General features: G+C 41.7%; 1 protein-coding gene and 1 long non-coding RNA gene across 3 annotated transcripts in view; both read right to left on the reverse strand.

Annotated features, from left to right (window-relative positions):
• Mkln1 (muskelin 1) overlaps positions 1–16,749 on the reverse strand; it is a 319,704-nt gene that overhangs the window by 159,670 nt on the left and 143,285 nt on the right. The window contains exon 1 of one of the 2 annotated variants that reach the window (XM_047562793.1): positions 649–763. The exons of the other annotated variant lie outside the window; for it this stretch is intronic. Coding sequence (XP_047418749.1) covers positions 649–746 — 98 coding nt within the window. The 5' untranslated portion in view covers positions 747–763. Of the gene's footprint in view, positions 1–648; positions 764–16,749 lie in introns of those variants that run through there. 2 annotated transcript variants of the gene reach the window in all.
• The window catches only part of LOC124991910 (uncharacterized), a 100,760-nt gene continuing 88,573 nt past the window's right edge, over positions 4,563–16,749 (reverse strand). The window contains exon 3 of the long non-coding RNA XR_007109976.1: positions 4,563–6,298. This is a non-coding gene — a long non-coding RNA (uncharacterized LOC124991910). The remainder of the gene's footprint in view (positions 6,299–16,749) is intronic.

Raw genomic sequence — 16,749 nt, forward strand, 5'->3', positions numbered from 1 at the left:
GCCGTAATATAATGGAATTCTTCTGTACTGTCCCTCCTCCCCACTCCCTATCTTTTTCAGAACTTCCAGCCAAAAGACAGACCCTCTGGCCAGTCCTACAACTTCTCCCGGGCTTGCGAGGACTCGGATTCCACAACTTCTCCGACTCCCGCGACTTCTACCACTTCTCCTGGGCTAATCACTTCGAATGACCCTCAGGAACTCCTCGGTCTACTCTTCGTCCCGGCAACAAACGACCGCACGGTCCCGGGCCGCCGGCCCCGGACGACCCCACGCGTCCGCCGCAGTCCGCCCGCGGGCCGGCCCCCGAGAGCCCCGAGTCCTGCCCCCGCCCCGGGCCGCGGCCCCAAGACCTCGGCAGCCTCGACCCCCGATCCCGGGCGCAGCGCCGAGCTCCCGCGTCCCCTGCGCCCGACCCGGACCGCCATACGCAGGGTCGCCACCCCGAGCTCGTTCCCCGGACTCTGGTCTCTTCCAGGGCCGCGGCGGGCAGCGCTTTCGGCGGCTGGACTGAGATTCCGAAGGCCGCGCGTCCCCCTCACAGGCCCCGCCTGGGCCTCTCGCCTTTGCTACCCTCCATTGCACCCCCGGCTCAGTCATGCGTACGCCCACGAGCGGGGCAGCACCAGCCCAGGGCCTGGCACTTACTCGGGAAGATAGGTGGAGGAGAAGGAGCTCCACTTGTGTAGCGCGTAGGGCAGAAGCCGGCACTCGGGCGCCGCAGCAACAGCCCCGCCAGCCGCCATCTTGTCAGCACCGTAGCGGCCGCCACCGACCGCCGGCCGCGCCGGGAGGAGGGGCGGGGGCGGGGCCTGCTCTTAAAGGGGCCGCGGCCCGCATTGCTGCCCCTGACACTCAGGGCCGGGGCGCTCAGGCCAGCTGTCGCTTCCTAAGGTTTCCCACGCTCCCGGCGCGTCGATGGCTAACCGAAGCTGGATCTGGGGTGTGAGCCCTTGCGGGGCTCTTCGGTAACAGGAGTGAAGCAAAGGACTTTTCTTACAAGCAGAGGTAAAGACAAAGCCAAGAATATTATAAAAAGAAATTGTAGTCATGAACCAATAAAGTAAAACGAGAAGACCAGTTTGGAAAAGGGATGCTCTCGCGACTTTGGAAATGACAGCTCTAGCCAGTTTATAACTCCCTTAAGGAAACAGCACTGAAGAGAATCGGAGTGCAATGACTTAGGTCTTATATCTGTTTCCTTTTGGAGTTGTTCTGAAGGGCGTGCGGAGGCCCGTCTTTGTCACCGTGTTCCCGGGTCAGATGCAGATAGGAGGTAATGCTAGTGCGCCCTTGTAATCCGTTTTCAGCTTGTGATGATGCCCTTCACCATAAACATTTCTTTTGAGCCCTCTCCTATTAATCTTGTGGCATTGGTTTGCTCAGGAATGACGCTCACCCACAGACCAGAAAAATCTTAGTGTTGGAAAGCTGTGTCATCATTTTCCCATTTAGTAAATCTGCATACTTTTAATTCGGGGAGAATTTTAGCCCAAAAGTTCAGAGGCCGAAAAGTTTAAGAAAGAAAAGTTCATAAAGGGAATCACAGCCCTTCTTCTCTGAAAACCATATGAACAGCACCCCAACTTCCAAACGCAAAAGGAACATTTGGTCTAAGTATTTGGCAACCTTATATTATGCTCCCATCAAGTACCTGTGTGTCAGGGTTAGGCGTATTTATTCCTTGGCTTAGCCACTACAGTCATCAAAGTCTGTGTCACTCATTGTCTCAGAGGTTGGACTCCTGACAACCTGGATGGTTATGTATCATCATCTCCACCTGACGGATGCAGAAACCCAAGCAAAGAGTTCTCTCGTGAATATCCAGGTGAGTCAATAATTTTATTTTTTCTGTTGTGATCATTAACCTGTCCAAACTCCCTCCAGTCCTTTTCCATAGGGAGAATATTTAATAGAGGTCTCCATTAGGATGCCCAGATCACGAATGTCAAATAGAAAGGTCATATGTATAATAACCTTTACTGTTTTTCCAATTGCTGAGGCTGGCCTCAAACTTGTAATTCTCCTGTCATATCCTCCCAAGTAGCTGGGATTACAAGCATGCATTACAGCCACGTATATTAACTGTTGATAGTATATGTGCTCTGTGTGTTGCACGGTGTTGGAAAATTCATTAATCCTTGAGGGATTGCTGTAGCCCATGACTTTAATTAGGGAACTGCCTGAGAGACAGTGGAAGAGAGCCAGAGGAGGTTAATGCCAGAGATGATCTGTGGTTATCTTTGGAGAGAAGAAATACTATAAAGTGAATGAGATTAAGATGGAACTTACTCCAATTAATTTGGGACCCAAATTTTGATAATGCTATCTCTTACCTTAACATTAGGAAGTAAACTCATTATTTTCCATGATATTGAGCAATCTTTTTAAAATCTTTAAATCTCTAAAATCTTTAATCTTTAAGTCTCTTCTTTCTCCTTAGCACTCTACTCAAGCAATACTAAACTAGTATGCTATATTGTTGCCTGTGTCTTTGTTCTATATTCTCTCTCCCTCTAGTCCTGGAATATTTCCCACCACTTCACCTAGCTAATTCCTACTCATTAATCAGATTATTTTGTTCTGAAAAATCTATTCTTGATAGGCATGGTGGCACACACCTGTAATCCCAGTGACTAGAGAGGCAGGAGATCTCAAGTTCAAAGCCAGCCTCAGCAAACGCGAGGTGCTAAGCAACTCAGTGAGACCCTGTCTCTAAATAAAATGCAAAATAGGACTGGGGATGTGATTCACTGGTCAAGTGCCCCTGAGTTCAATCCCCAATACCCCACTCTCCCCTCCCAAAAAATGGCTGAAGATGTTGCTCAGTGGTTAAGGACCCCTGGGTTCAGTCCTGGACCCCCATACCCAAAGAAAAAAATCTTTCCTCATCACCTATTTTGAGGTTAGGTAACATTACCTTACCACATTGAGTTCCCCTTTCTTAGCTTAACAAACATGTTTTAATTTCTTCTTTATTTCTCTTTTTCCCTAAAAGATAACTCTCATGCATATCCTGTTCACAGCTGTATCTTATATCTCTACACATGTAGATGCTCAATAAATATTTATTGAAGAATGAATGAATTGTGCTAAAGGAAAACCTGAATTAGAGACTCATGCATTGCCAAGGGAAAAGAATCCAAGACTTATCAGGCTACAAATGTGTATCCCATGCACAGTATAAAGACGCAGGACAGTATGTCTTTCCTACAGCATAAATTTCATAAATGGTAAAATATTTAAAGCATTCCTATGTCAACATGAATCCAGAGAGATATATTGATACTCAACCCCAAAATTGTATAAATGTAAAGAAAATTGAACATTTAAAAAAATTGCAAACTCTGAGCTGGGCACAATGGCACTCGCCTCTAATCCCAGCGACTCTGGAGGCTGAGGCAGGAGAATCTTGAGTTCAAAGCCAGCCTCAGAAAAAGCAAGGCACTAAGAAACTCAGTGAGACCCTGTCTCTAAATAAAATACAAAATAGGGCTGGGGATGTGGCTCAGTGGTCTTGTGCCCCTGAGTTCAAACCAGGGTACCCCCACGTCCAAATTGCAAACTCCGTAAGAGGCTGCTAGTAGCTGAACCTTGAGACATCTTGAGACTTCCTTGGTACATCTTCTGTCTTTGGAGCCTGATTATAGGTGGTGCAGTGTATGGTAATGACACACAGGGAAGGCCTGGGAACTGACAGAAGCTGTACAGTCTTCCTAGTTCCCTTGCACTTCAGAGATGGGGACATATTGATAATCTCACAGAGAACATGAGGATCATCAGTGAACCTCATCTTTCAGGGATCAACAGCAGGTATAGTGATCCAATGGCTCTAGTAACCCAGATATCTTATCACCCCCCACAGACCTTCTCAGCATGCTTCTCATATTCAGTACTTCCCAGTGAGAGTAACTGTGTTTGAGTTTTTGCTGTCACCATCTTTTGCTGCAAAAGAGACTTATTGAGAACCTGGGTTGTGCAAGGACCTGTCCTGGATGCTAGGAAGACTGGGGTAAACAGAAAAGTTCCTTCATGGAGCTTATATTGTGGTGGTGCAACATACACTAAATAAGTCAATTGCTTAGTCTGTGCTAAATGCAAATAAAGGGGGTAAACTGGGTAATTTTGATCAGATGGTAAAGGAGAGCTTCTCTAGATGATAATATATGAGGTAGTTGTAGATTTAAAATTTTCATGCAGAGACTGGGACACTGATATTATAACTTATCTAAGGCAACATAGCTGTTCTGGGATAGAACCAGACTCTCTTTGGTTCAAAAGCCCATTCTATTTGTTCATATCACATTTCTTTGTACATGGGAAGAGATTTAGTAAACTATAAAATCCAAACTATAAAGTCCTATTTGGCTATAAGACATTGTCAGATAATTATAAAATTATAATAAAGGCCACCAGAGTTAAAAAGCAAAACACACACAGCTGAATTTATTTATTTTCAGACAAAGGAGTACACCAATTGACTGAAGGCGAAGAGTTGTTTTTCATTGTTAAGGAAGGTATCTCATAATTGTTTTGCTTATTAGTCAGTTCACACACTGCTATGACAAAATACCTGAGGTGGGATAATTTATAAGGAACAGAAATTTATTTCTCACAACTCTGGAAACTCAAAGTTCTGGAGGATGGCAGTTCAAGATCAATATGCCAACAGGTTCAATGTCTGGTGATGATCCAGTCTCTGCTTCCAAGCCGTTGCCTTGTTGCTATGTCCTCTGGAGAGGAGTGCTGTGTTCTCACATGATGGAAGAGATGGAAAGGGAAAAGAGAAGCCTAGCTAGTACCCTCCAGCCCTTTTGTAACAGTGTTCATCCCATTCATGAGGGCAGAGCCCTGAGAGCCTAATTGGTAATTAATTTTTAGAATGCTGGAATAAATTCAGAGCTGTGTATGTGATTGGTTAAAACAAGACCCATAATTCATTAATCAGGAAGGAAAAATTTTCAGACCAAAGGATCTTGCTGTAATTCACCAGGATCACTCAAAGTTCATGGTTTGTTTAACAGCTTTCAGTGTTTGGAACAGATGAAGCACAACACAGTATCCAGTGTGCTGCTGTCAAGGCAAGCTCTGCCGTAAATTTAAAAATGTCCCTTTACCATAGTGTTGTTCAGTAGATTAAGAAACTAGCACCCATACATTAGCCGTCGTGCCTCAGTCATTTATACACTGAGTTGTTTGTAGATCTGGATCTGGAACCCAGGTCCCAATTCTCTCTCTCTTTTTTTTCCTAATGCATCTGATGGGAAGGAAATTGAGGTCTACATCTGCATTATTCCTCTTTAAATCCCCTAAGGCTAACACATAGTAGATACTCAAGAAATCTTTCCTGAATTCTTAGTGTCTTCTGAATTGATTCTTACTTATTTATAATTGTGTTGTTAAAAACAAAGGGGTTTGATTAAGGATCATCTGTAAATCAGAAGGTTGGGCAAAATTAAAGGCATGGGGCTATTGATCCAAATCTTTGGTCAGCAAATGAGGAAAATCACAAGGGAGATTGGAAAAGTAAACTTGCCCCATTATAATTCCCACTAACCTTTTCTTGCATGTCAGGAACTTATGTGTATTAATTATCTCAGCCCTTACAACAGCCCCACAAGTAAACCGAGACTCTAGGAGGTTTTGATTCACTAAGCTCATGTGTACCCTCTCTTTTGTAAAATTCTCAATTGTATGCATTCCTAACATCACCTGGGATTCAAGGTTCAGAAAGCCAAGGAATCTGATATATTCCTAAAACTAACAATTCTGTCTCAATCTTCTTTCTGTACTCTCCTTCCCACACTAACTCATCACAACTTTGTTACTGTTGTCTGAAATCATTTCTTTAAGCATAGCATCACCAAAAAGAACAAATGAAATGCGAAGAATACCAATGTTTTATTTGCCAAGTAAAGAGATATCCCTTGTATTATCTAGGACCAAGGAATTTCAGCCCTGCCCCAGTAGAGCCTTTTGCCCAAGTCACAGGTGAAAATTAGCGTAGCTTCAGGTATGAAGCTAAGGTTTGTCTTCTCCCAGGAGGTGGCAGCAGCAGCAGGCTCAGCCTGTGGAGAAATCAGACTGAATTCATCTGTTTTTCTCTTGGCATCCAAACCTAGAAATGCCTGGTTCCAGAGACCATTTTATCCCTTCTTCGGTTTGCTGAGCTTGGTTGAAGACAGAGCATAGTGAGGGAGCTGGCAGAGATTCCTTTTTATAAGTGCCTATTTTTTTGGTAAACATTTTGGTCTGGGCTGTGACCTTGAAGCATGTGTGAAGGAGGATCAGGAAGTCTCTGGCCAGGGAAAAAAAGATTCAAAAAGAAACAAACAGTAATTGAAACACTTACATCCATACTAGCATACATTCAGAGGACTCCAGCTCACAGTCTGGTGCCACACACAAAAAATATAGATTCTGACCTCTTCCCAGCTACCAGCCAGCTGACCTTGTCATTGAATTTGTCAGAGCTGCAACATCCTCATCCACCTACCTGTCCCCTGTGATAATATTAGCATAGGTGATGGGCTGGTGAAATTCGCTCATTCATCCAGTGTGGACCAGTGATCATAAAGCACCTGATAATTCTTCCCCCTCCCCCCACCCCCCAACCCCATACCAGGACTGAACCCAGGCACTTAACCACTGAGCCACACTCCACCCCTTTTTTGTATTTTACTTAGAGTCTCACTAGTTGCTTAAGGCCTTGCTGAGTTGCTGAGGCTGGCTTTGAACTCATAATCCTCCTGCCTCAGCCTCCTGAGTTGTAGACATGCACCAGCACACCCAGCAGCACCTGCTAATTCTTAATTCATAAGTTACTGCACCTTTATTAAGTGGGGCTGGGCCTTCATCCTTTCAGAATTTTTAAAATCTCAGACACAACAAATCATTGCTGGTTCCAAGTTAATCCCAGTTGAGCACATATCCTGGTTTGGCACATACTGCCAGCTGCATAGGAGGTGGGCAGAAATCCCAGGAAATGTCTGGACACCACACAGCGATGGATGAACTGTCAGCCGCTAGGTGCTGCTTTGCAAATTACCCCATCTAAATGAAGCTAACAAAATGATATTTCAAAAGAGCAATTAACACTGATTCCTAGTGTATTTGAAATTAAAAGCCCTTTGGGGAAGAGTGACATTGGCTCCAAAAAGAGTGTCCCAGTCCTTTGGGTACAAATGTTTAGTGTAAGGAAATTGTTTAGTCAGGACTTTCTATGCTTTTCTTCCATTGTCACAGCCAGAGGGTCACCTGGTCTTTGTGAAGGATGAGGTGCAACTAGTTCTTCTTTTTCCCCCTACTGTATCCTGCTTGCTCTGACTCACGTTGCTTTCTTCAAACTTCCATCTATTAATTCAGTAAACACTTATTGGGCACCTCCCATTTGCCAAGTGCTGGGAATATACCTGGCTATTAAGGATCTTAGTCGAATGGTCAAATACTAAATGAAGTAATATATATTCAGAAGGGGATGACAAAAAAACATAATACTAGTGGTGGTAGTCTTATTTTTGTAAGTCCGCAGGCTGAATATCATATTTCCTAATGACAGCTATCCCCGTAATATCGTAAAATCATCTAGAAGTGATCCCCTAGTCCTACAGGTATTTGCCCCATGGGTCTATAAAGGTAATCTTTTCTTTTGTTTCAAATCAAAGGTGTCATATTAGAATTCTTTCTGGATTTGGAGCTTTGGCTCCCAAAAGCCACTGTGAGTGGAAACATGAATATGTTACCTGGCACGAAAGGACCAGGCTAACTGGGGACAGCTTCCTCCTCTACCTGTTCCCTGTGAGAATATTAACACAGATGATAGGCAGGTTAAATGTCTCCGTGTTACTAAACACAGGGTACTGGAGAGTGACAGAGATAGGAAAACTTGGTGATAGCAAATTCCAAATGGCTCCACACTGGAATGGGGAACCTAGAGGGAACAGAGCTGTCCAGGTCAGCAAGAGGTGAGCGAGCAAGAGTACATCAAACAAGCAAAAAAGGAGCAAACCATGTCTCCTGGTTCTCCCACATGCAAGATCACTACGAGGTCAACTGAAATTTGCCAAAAAGATACCAGATGCCCTCATAATGTTGGAATCAAGTTAAATCATTTCTCAAATGCAAATTTTTACAGAAGGCTTTCTTATCATGTTGATAATTTTGATTTTATTTTCTTCTTGTATGTTTCCAAGTAAGCTCTAAATGATCTCCCATTCACCCCAGCTACACAACCAATTTATAGCAAGGCAGTTACTTAATACATAACACAAAGGTTGAGAACCACTGACCTTTGACTCAGTTTTACCCAACTTAATATTTGGGTCACTGCATTTGCAGGCCAAACACTAGCCAGCATTATAATGGAATTCTCTGGAGAGCACATTCAGAGTAAAGCCCTGAAGCAACAGTTCTCACCCTTTGCTGTGCATTGGAAGCACCCAGAAGTTTTCAAACTCCCACATCACACCCCAAGCCAGTTTCATGTTAGAGTTGGGGCTTAGGCCTTGATGTATTTTTCTGAAGATCCTCAAAATACTTCCTTCCATGCACAGCCAAGATTAAGAACCTTCCTGCTTTAGAATGAACAGGCAGGAATTTGCTAGTTGCTTCTCCCATCAGGAACTCCTCTTCCATTAGAAATCTCTCCCAAGGAACCAGCATCAGGAAAGCTGATAGTGGTGGCCAGCATGGACATCCACTTTCAAAGGTGTCCATGTTGACTGTCTTGCCTCATCCACCAGCTCTACAGTGACATAAAGCGTTGTGAACAGGAGTTAATCAGTGTTTGAAAGAGAATAATCACCACGCTCCAGAGATCCCACACTGGTCTTCAAAGCAAACAAGTACTTTAAAAAAGAAAATTCCTCCAGACTTCTCTTGTCTTTCCCTCTCCCCTTCTGCACCCATTTCTCCTCCCCTTTCTTGCTCTTCCTACCCAGCTGTCTCCTTCACCTGCTCTGGAGGCTCATCACTGTCATTCTGCCTCCTTCCTCTCACTCCTGGTTCATCTTTCACTGCCATCGGGCCTCCTTGTTCTTTCTGTTTCTGCCTCATTTTCTTTCTCTCTTGGTTCTCTTCCCACGGCACACACCTTTCTCTCTATTTTATTTTCTTTCCCTTCAGCTCCTGAATTAGCTAGTACAGAAAAAAGGCCTTGGCAGATATTTATAATTATTAAATTAGCTATTTTGTTAATTTTAAAAGCAGATGAGTACTGAAAATATATTTCACTAGCCAAAGGGAAAAAATTGTCCATAGTTAATAATTACAAAATACTAAGCATAATATGTGTGTGTGTGTGTATATGTATATATATATATATATTTTTTGAAAGTACTAGGAATAGAACCTACGGCCTCGCACAGGCTAGGCAAGCACTCTACCCTATAATAATTATTTTTAATAACTTCCCGTATTGGCCGTAGGTCACTTTTTTCATGTAGTTTATTGACCCTCAATAGAAAAATGATTCTCTGTTCTCCAATAATTCTGACAGCAGCAGCTGACATCAATGTAGAAAGAGCAACAAGCTAAAAACAGTAGTTGAGTGTATACACCCTGAATTGCATATTCAGTTGCAAAATCATCATCATTATTATTGTAATTACAGAGGGGAGGCATTTCAATAATTGTTCAAAGTGTCTTCTTGAGGAAATAACTAAATCAGGGCCAGCTGTCAGAAACCAATCTACAATAATGATCCCCGTATGTGCATCTTCAGTATTCATAGCAACTCTACAATAACAAATTTGTGCATTCATCTAATGTCCCTAAACAACCTAAAAAATAGCAAACCTATGATCAGATCTGATGTCTCACTTGGTAGTTGACCTATGTTTTTTAAACAGTGTCCCTGAATAACCTTCGAATCATAAATCACCCAACAAAAATTGCACCATTAATTTAATTACAAACTAGGGTGGGTGGCCCAGCATGCACCTGCACCATGATGGCAACAAACCTAGGTCCACAGGGGTGGAAGGCAGGTAGCTTGATCAGCACACACTAAAAACCTTCAGGAGAAACAGCCACCAAGACAGACATGTTTTATTGGCTTGAAAATTGTAAACAAACGGGAACTGTGAAGGCCTTGTTTTTTGTTTACTTGTGAAATCAGCCAAAAGTATTTGAGATTTTCTCTTCCCAAGATACAGCTGTGAAATGACTAATAGGAATTAAGTGAGCCTGCACCAGGAACTGAATGTGCCACTTCACTGAGAACAAAAAAATGTTCCCTGATAGAGGCTGTTCTCTCAGATGAATACCTTTGGTGCTTTAAGGAGGAGCAGTCAGGCATGGACATTGTGTGTTTGTGAAGAGCAAGAATCATCCAAACACCTTTGCAAAAATTTCCCATGGCTCAATATCTTTAAATCCTGGTTATATCTTTAATTTCATGTTCCTAAAGAAACTCTAGAGAGAGGGAAAGAAAGAGGAGAAAGAAAATGTGATAAGACATTTCCCTTGCTGGACCACTTTGGCTTTCCAAATAGGAGTCTTGCTGAAGGCTGGGTCTGAGTCACATAAGGGTCAATAACCTCAGGCTGCTAAAGGAGCTTGCTAACTGCTCTGATGTAACCTTCTAGGTTCTGGATTCTAAAAATTATGCTCCTAGTTGCAGTGGCTTGGTATCATTTGCATATTTGCATCCTCAGCTAAAAGCAAGTTAACCCACACACAGCCTTATCCTGTTAGAGTAATGAAAATATTTTCTACAAACTTATCAGAAAGGGGCACTGATTGACATCTTAAAAGCTGTTCCAAAGCACAATCTGTATATTTTTAACTGGAAAAGTAAGGCATGACATTAATAAAAATAAACCAAAACTTCAAAAATGGTTTAAAATGGAAGGGGAAAAAATGTCCTCTACTCTTACCACAGGGTAAGCACTGATAACTATTTCTTGTGTATTTTTTCCATGGAAGGATATATGATATATACAGGATTTTAACACAGATAAGATTATATAATATGTGCCCTGTACTTTATTCATTTAATAAATGTGTCAGAAATATTTCCATGTCAACGTATGTAGATTTTTTAATCATTGAATATGCCATGAATTTATTTAACCATCACCCCAATCAATGAACATTTAACTTTTTTACATTTATATCATTGTTATAAACAATGTTTCCATGAATATCTTTATATACACATCATATGAAATTCTGGATCATAATATATTCACATTTAAAGTTGGATTAGCTGCTCCCAAATTGTAACCCCAATGAAGTTGTTCCTATTCACATTTCCATCAGCTGTGTATGTTTCACTATAACTTTGCTAAAATTAAATTTTATCAAACTTTAAACTTTTTCTCATAGGAAAAATGTTAGCATGCTATCATGAATTACATTTTTCTAAGCACTAACAAAATTGAGAATTTTTTTCCAAATAAGTTTTGCCTTTCTTGTTTTCTTTATGAAACATTTATTCATATTCTTTATCTGCTTTTCTGATCATTTTATTCTGGTAAAACTATAAACTCTTTTTCTACGATAAGTGAATATATGCACTTTTCCGTTGGGCTGCAGATCATTTTTTCTACTGTGCCATTTGTCATTAGCTCTGTTTACTGTGTTTTCTTGCTCCTGTTGTCATCATTTTTGTTTTTACCATATGAGTTTTAAGTGTTTTATACAGATGCATTTATCAGCATTTTCTTTTTTAGTTTCTGAGCTTTGCTTGTGTTTTTAATGTAAGCTGTCTTGCATTTGGGTCTCTCTGCAGTTGTAGCTTGATTCGAGTTCCACTACGTCACACAGTACAGCTGAAGAAATTAGGTTTTACTGTGGAAAGAGGAAACTTACAAAACCCTTCTCACTAAGAGAAGGGAAAACAGAGACCCCATCCTCCCATTGTCCCTGGGCAATCAGCTGGCCTCACAGAATCGGGTATGTTCCATGGAAGGGCACTCTGTCCCTCTTTTTGTCTCTTTTTTTGTATATACAAGTGCGAGAGCAGTCTTATCGGTAAAAGGAATAATCCAACTGTTTTGGCATCAGGCAGCCTGGGTTTTGGTGCCAGCTCTTTGCCAGAGTTGTCTGGGAAACGCACATAAAGCTGCCCAGCACCTAGACTTTTGGTCCTGTGGGATATTACACAAGGAAAAGGAAGCGAAGTGGTCCCATAGGAAGCTGGGTTTATGTACAGTTCCTCAGGCAGGGAGAAGCCCCTGCCTCAGCTCCAGGCCCTCACACCTGGCTTCAGCTAGCTTATTGTCCAGGCATCACGAAATGAATGCTCAGATTCATTTAAAACAGCCTGCTCCTTGCAACACATTGGATTAATAAGCAGTCAGACCGTAGAAATGTGATCAGCTCTTCCCCCTGATCTCAGCTTTTTATTTTGAAAAATTTCAACCCCTCAAAGGTTGAAAGAATGGTACAACAGATGCCCCTATGTCCTTCACCTCAATTCAGCAATTAACATTTTTCACCTTTGCTTTATCTCTTTCTATAACAGACATTTTTTATCTATGGAAGCATTTGAAAATAATTTGAATGCATCTACTTATAGTTGATAGTTCACTTTAAATAATTCAGCATACATCTCCTAATAATAAGGGCATCCTATAGAGCTATAACACCATTCTCAGGCCTGGGAAAATTAGTACTGATTCAATAATAATATTTTAAATTTGTACTTAAATGTCCTCTGTCACCCAAATGAGCATTCTTCAATCCAAGATCTTAACAAGGTCCATACTTTGCATTTGATTCTGTCTCTCTAATTCAGTGTCCTAAGATGGTCATTTAGCAACATCTGAAGACATTCCTGTTTCTCATGATTAGAGGTGCTATTGGCATTGTATTAGTTATAAGAAAATACCCAAAAAACCAAAAGCTGAATGTTTTCGCTGATATGCCAATGCTAATTCACAATGGGTGGGAGCTAGGGAAGAATAGAGTTACTTTAACTTAAGTAGAAGGGATTGAAGGGAGGAGAGTGGATAATGGGGATAGGAAGGACAGTGGCATGAATCAGACATTACCCTGTGTACAAATATAACTATACGACTGGTGGGATTCTACATCTTGTATAACCAGAAGAATGAGAAATTATGCTCCATTGTATATGATGTATGAAAGTGCATTCTACTGTCATGTATAACTAATTAAAACAAATTTTTTAAAAAAGAAAATATCTGAGACTAGGTATTTTATAAAGAAAAGAGATTTGTTTGATTCACAATTTTGGAAGCTAGAATCTAGTCCAAGATCAGACAGCCCTATTTGACCTCCGGCGAGGGCCCCCTTGGCTGCATCACAACATGATGTAGAAAAATGGATCCAACATACAGAAAGGGCCAATCACCTTGGGCCACTATGCTTTATAACAACCCACACTTGGAAGAACTAACTGGGGTCTGGCAAGTACTACATTCATTAATCCCTTCCCAAGCCAGGCCACTAATGACCTAATCACCTTCCATTAGGCCCCACCTCTTAAAGGTTCTATCACCTCTCAACATCACCAGACTTACAACACAGGAACCTTTGAGTAACAAACCTCATCCAGTCTATGGCAGGTATCTAGTGGGTAGAGACCAGAGATGCCTGCTAACTATCCTATGAGTCACAGCCTCCCATAACAAAGAATTACCTGTCCAAAACATCAATTAATGCCAAGATTGGAAACCATGTTCTAGTGCTGTAATTTAGATATGAGGTGTCCCCCAAAAAACTGTGTTAATGCAGAAATGTCAGAGATGAATTGACTGGATCATGGGAGCTATGACCTAACCAGTCCATCCTGTTTGAATAGACTAACTGAGTGGTAACTGTAGGCAGGCGGGATGTGGCTGGAGGAGGGGGGTCCCTGGGGGCCTGCCCTAGAAGGGAGCATCTTCACTTCAACCCTTCACTTCTCTGCTTACTTGCTGCCTTGAGTTGCACCGCTTTCCTCCACCATGCCTTTGAGCCACGTTGTTCTCCCTCACCTCAGGCCCAGAGCTATGGAGTGAGCCAGCCATGGACTGAACCTCTGAAGTCATGAGCCAAAATAAACTTTTCCTCCTCCAAATTATTCTTGTCAGATATGTTGGTCACAATGATGAAAAACTGGCTAACACATCTAGTCCATCTAAAACGGTCTCCCAACTGTGTTGTTTTTCATGACGCTTACTCTTCCGTAGCAGTGGGCCAGTTGTTTTGTACAATATCTCACACTGTAAATTTTTCTGATTATTTCCTCAGGATTAGTTTCCATTTAAATTAATGGCAAGAATATTAAATAGATGACTATACTAGTTATTTATTACTAGTTTTATAATACTGCATAATGAACTACCTTCTGGGAGAAAAGGAGATGTGAAGGGGGAGCATTTATGGAGGCTTATGCTTGGACTTGGCATTCTTATCACTTCAACAGCATTATGTTGGCAAAAGCAAATAACAAAACCAGGCCAGAGTCAAATGGTGGAGAAATACACACTACCTCCTACTGCAATCCATCTATCACAGTGATGCTGAGTGCCTCTTACTGCACCATATCAGGAGGTGTATGGTGTCATATTGTCCCATTCTTAGTGATGTTAAGCTTGATCCTTGGTTAAGTGGTAACTGACTGATCTCTCCCTTGGAAGTCCTTATCCTATATATAATGTGGGGTAATACTTGGTTGCACTGTGTCAATCCTGTTCCCCACTGTCTTGGTTTCCTAGGCCCATATAGTAACCAAGTACTCACAAATTGGGTATCTTAAAACCATAAAAATGTGTTGTCTGAAGGCTGGAAGTAGGGGAAAAATATGTTCCCTCGGGAACCTATGGGAGAACATCCTTCCTTGCCTTCCCAGCGTCTGGGAGCCCAAGACGTTCTGTGGCCTGCAGCCTCAGCACTGCAGTTCGGCCTCTGTCCTCACATGGCATTCTCCTGTGTGCCTGTGACTTCATGTGGCCACTTACCATAAGTAAGGATACCAGTCATTTTGAAATAAGAACCTGTCCTACCCACTGTGGCCTCCTCTTAACTAACTACATCTGCATCGACCCTGGTTCCTGGTAAAAGCATATTCTGGGGATTAGGACATCAAAGTTTGCGGGCGGGGGAGGACATCATTCAGCCCATAATGCCCATCACCTTCCCTCAATGGTTTTATCATCCACCGATAATCCCCACTTGGATTAGTTATTACCTTGGGGATTGCACAACTGTTTTTCTTAAGTTTCATTGTTTCAACTTTCATTAACTGGCATTTTAATGCCAAAGAGAAGGTTTCTTTTCCTATTTTTCCTTTTTCTCTCCTTTCTTCTCTCCCTCATTTTTAAAATCATTTAAGTTCATGACTTTTGCTTTGATTACAATCATCTTTTTTTTTTTCCCAATGCCAAATCCAGCAGGTCAGCTCTCTGTCACTGACCCACTTCCCTAGCCCACAGCCTTCATTTCTATACAACCACGCAAACAACATTCTCATGACCACGTTGTCTTGAACTTGACTTGTGAGAGTCCCTAAGGTTAACGCTTAGTAAAAGAAAGAACAAATAAGTTGTTAAACTTTTTCAACATGTAAAAATTAAAACAGAAATGTTAAATGTGATCACTCCAACGAACCCACCTCTACAGGACCCATCTCTGTCATCCAACTAGGACAGGGCTCTTGTTTTCTGCCCTGTAAAAGTTACATGATTGTTCCTCAAGGGGAAGGGGCTTATTGTCATTCCTAAAGTACACCCATAATGAGAGCTTTCATTTATTGAGTGTTCTGCTTTACATATATTTATTTGTAATTGTCACAGCAACTCTATGCTTAAGTAGTATTTCCACACATTACAAATGAGAAATCTGAGGCGTAAAGTAAGATACTGGAAAGAGCGTGGGTTTTGGTAACTGATGGTTTGAATCCTGGCTCTATCAGCTATTGGGTGTGTTTTGGGCCTCTGTAGGCCTTGGTTTGTTTATTTTGCTATGGTGATGATGACATTTGACTCACAGGTTGAGCCCAGCAGCTTACTTGATGGAGAGTAAGTGCTGTTAGTTCTCTTTGTTATGTAGCCTGATGTTAGGCTATGACTTCTAGGTCATGTTGGATAAATCACAGTGTCATAGGGTCCACCGACAATTAATCAGGAGTCCATTTATCTCATTTTTTCTGAAGATGCTTGTTAGGAATAAAAGATAGTTTGACCTAAGTTTCAGCTAAAGTTACCTTCAAATATCTTTCAAGAAACCAACAAACAAAACAAAAAATAGTTCATTAATCAATTTCTTAATATTGTAGGAAGATAGGGCCAGGATTTAGCTCAGTGACAAAGCACTTACCTTGCATGCTCAAAACCCTGGGTTCAATTCCCAAGCTCCAAAAAAATATATATTGTAGGAAGGATATCATGTCTATTCAACTTAAGAAAACAACGTTGAGGAAGATCTTCAGCATGTTACACACACATTAAGAAGCTCATTTATAAAATCAGAGTCTTCAAAATAGACCCCAACTTTGTTCACCTGGAAATAGTGGATTCATTTGTTCTACAAATAATGATGGGCTACATTCTAAGAAATGTGTGGTTAGGCAATTTCGTGGTTGTGTGAACATCACAAGAGTGTTCTTACACAAATAGAGCTCACTGTGATGTCACTTGGTAGAATTTTATGGGACCACCATCATACGCGCAGTCCACTTTTGAACAAAATGTCATCAGGTGACCTGTAACTGTAGTGTTGAGCCCCTACTGTGTTCCAGGCCCCTGGGATACATCAAAGAATAAAACAAATATCCCTGCCCGCTAGTTGGAGGAGATA

This window comes from Sciurus carolinensis, chromosome 8 (genome assembly GCF_902686445.1).
Source record: "Sciurus carolinensis chromosome 8, mSciCar1.2, whole genome shotgun sequence".
Taxonomy (NCBI): Eukaryota; Metazoa; Chordata; class Mammalia; order Rodentia; family Sciuridae; genus Sciurus; species Sciurus carolinensis.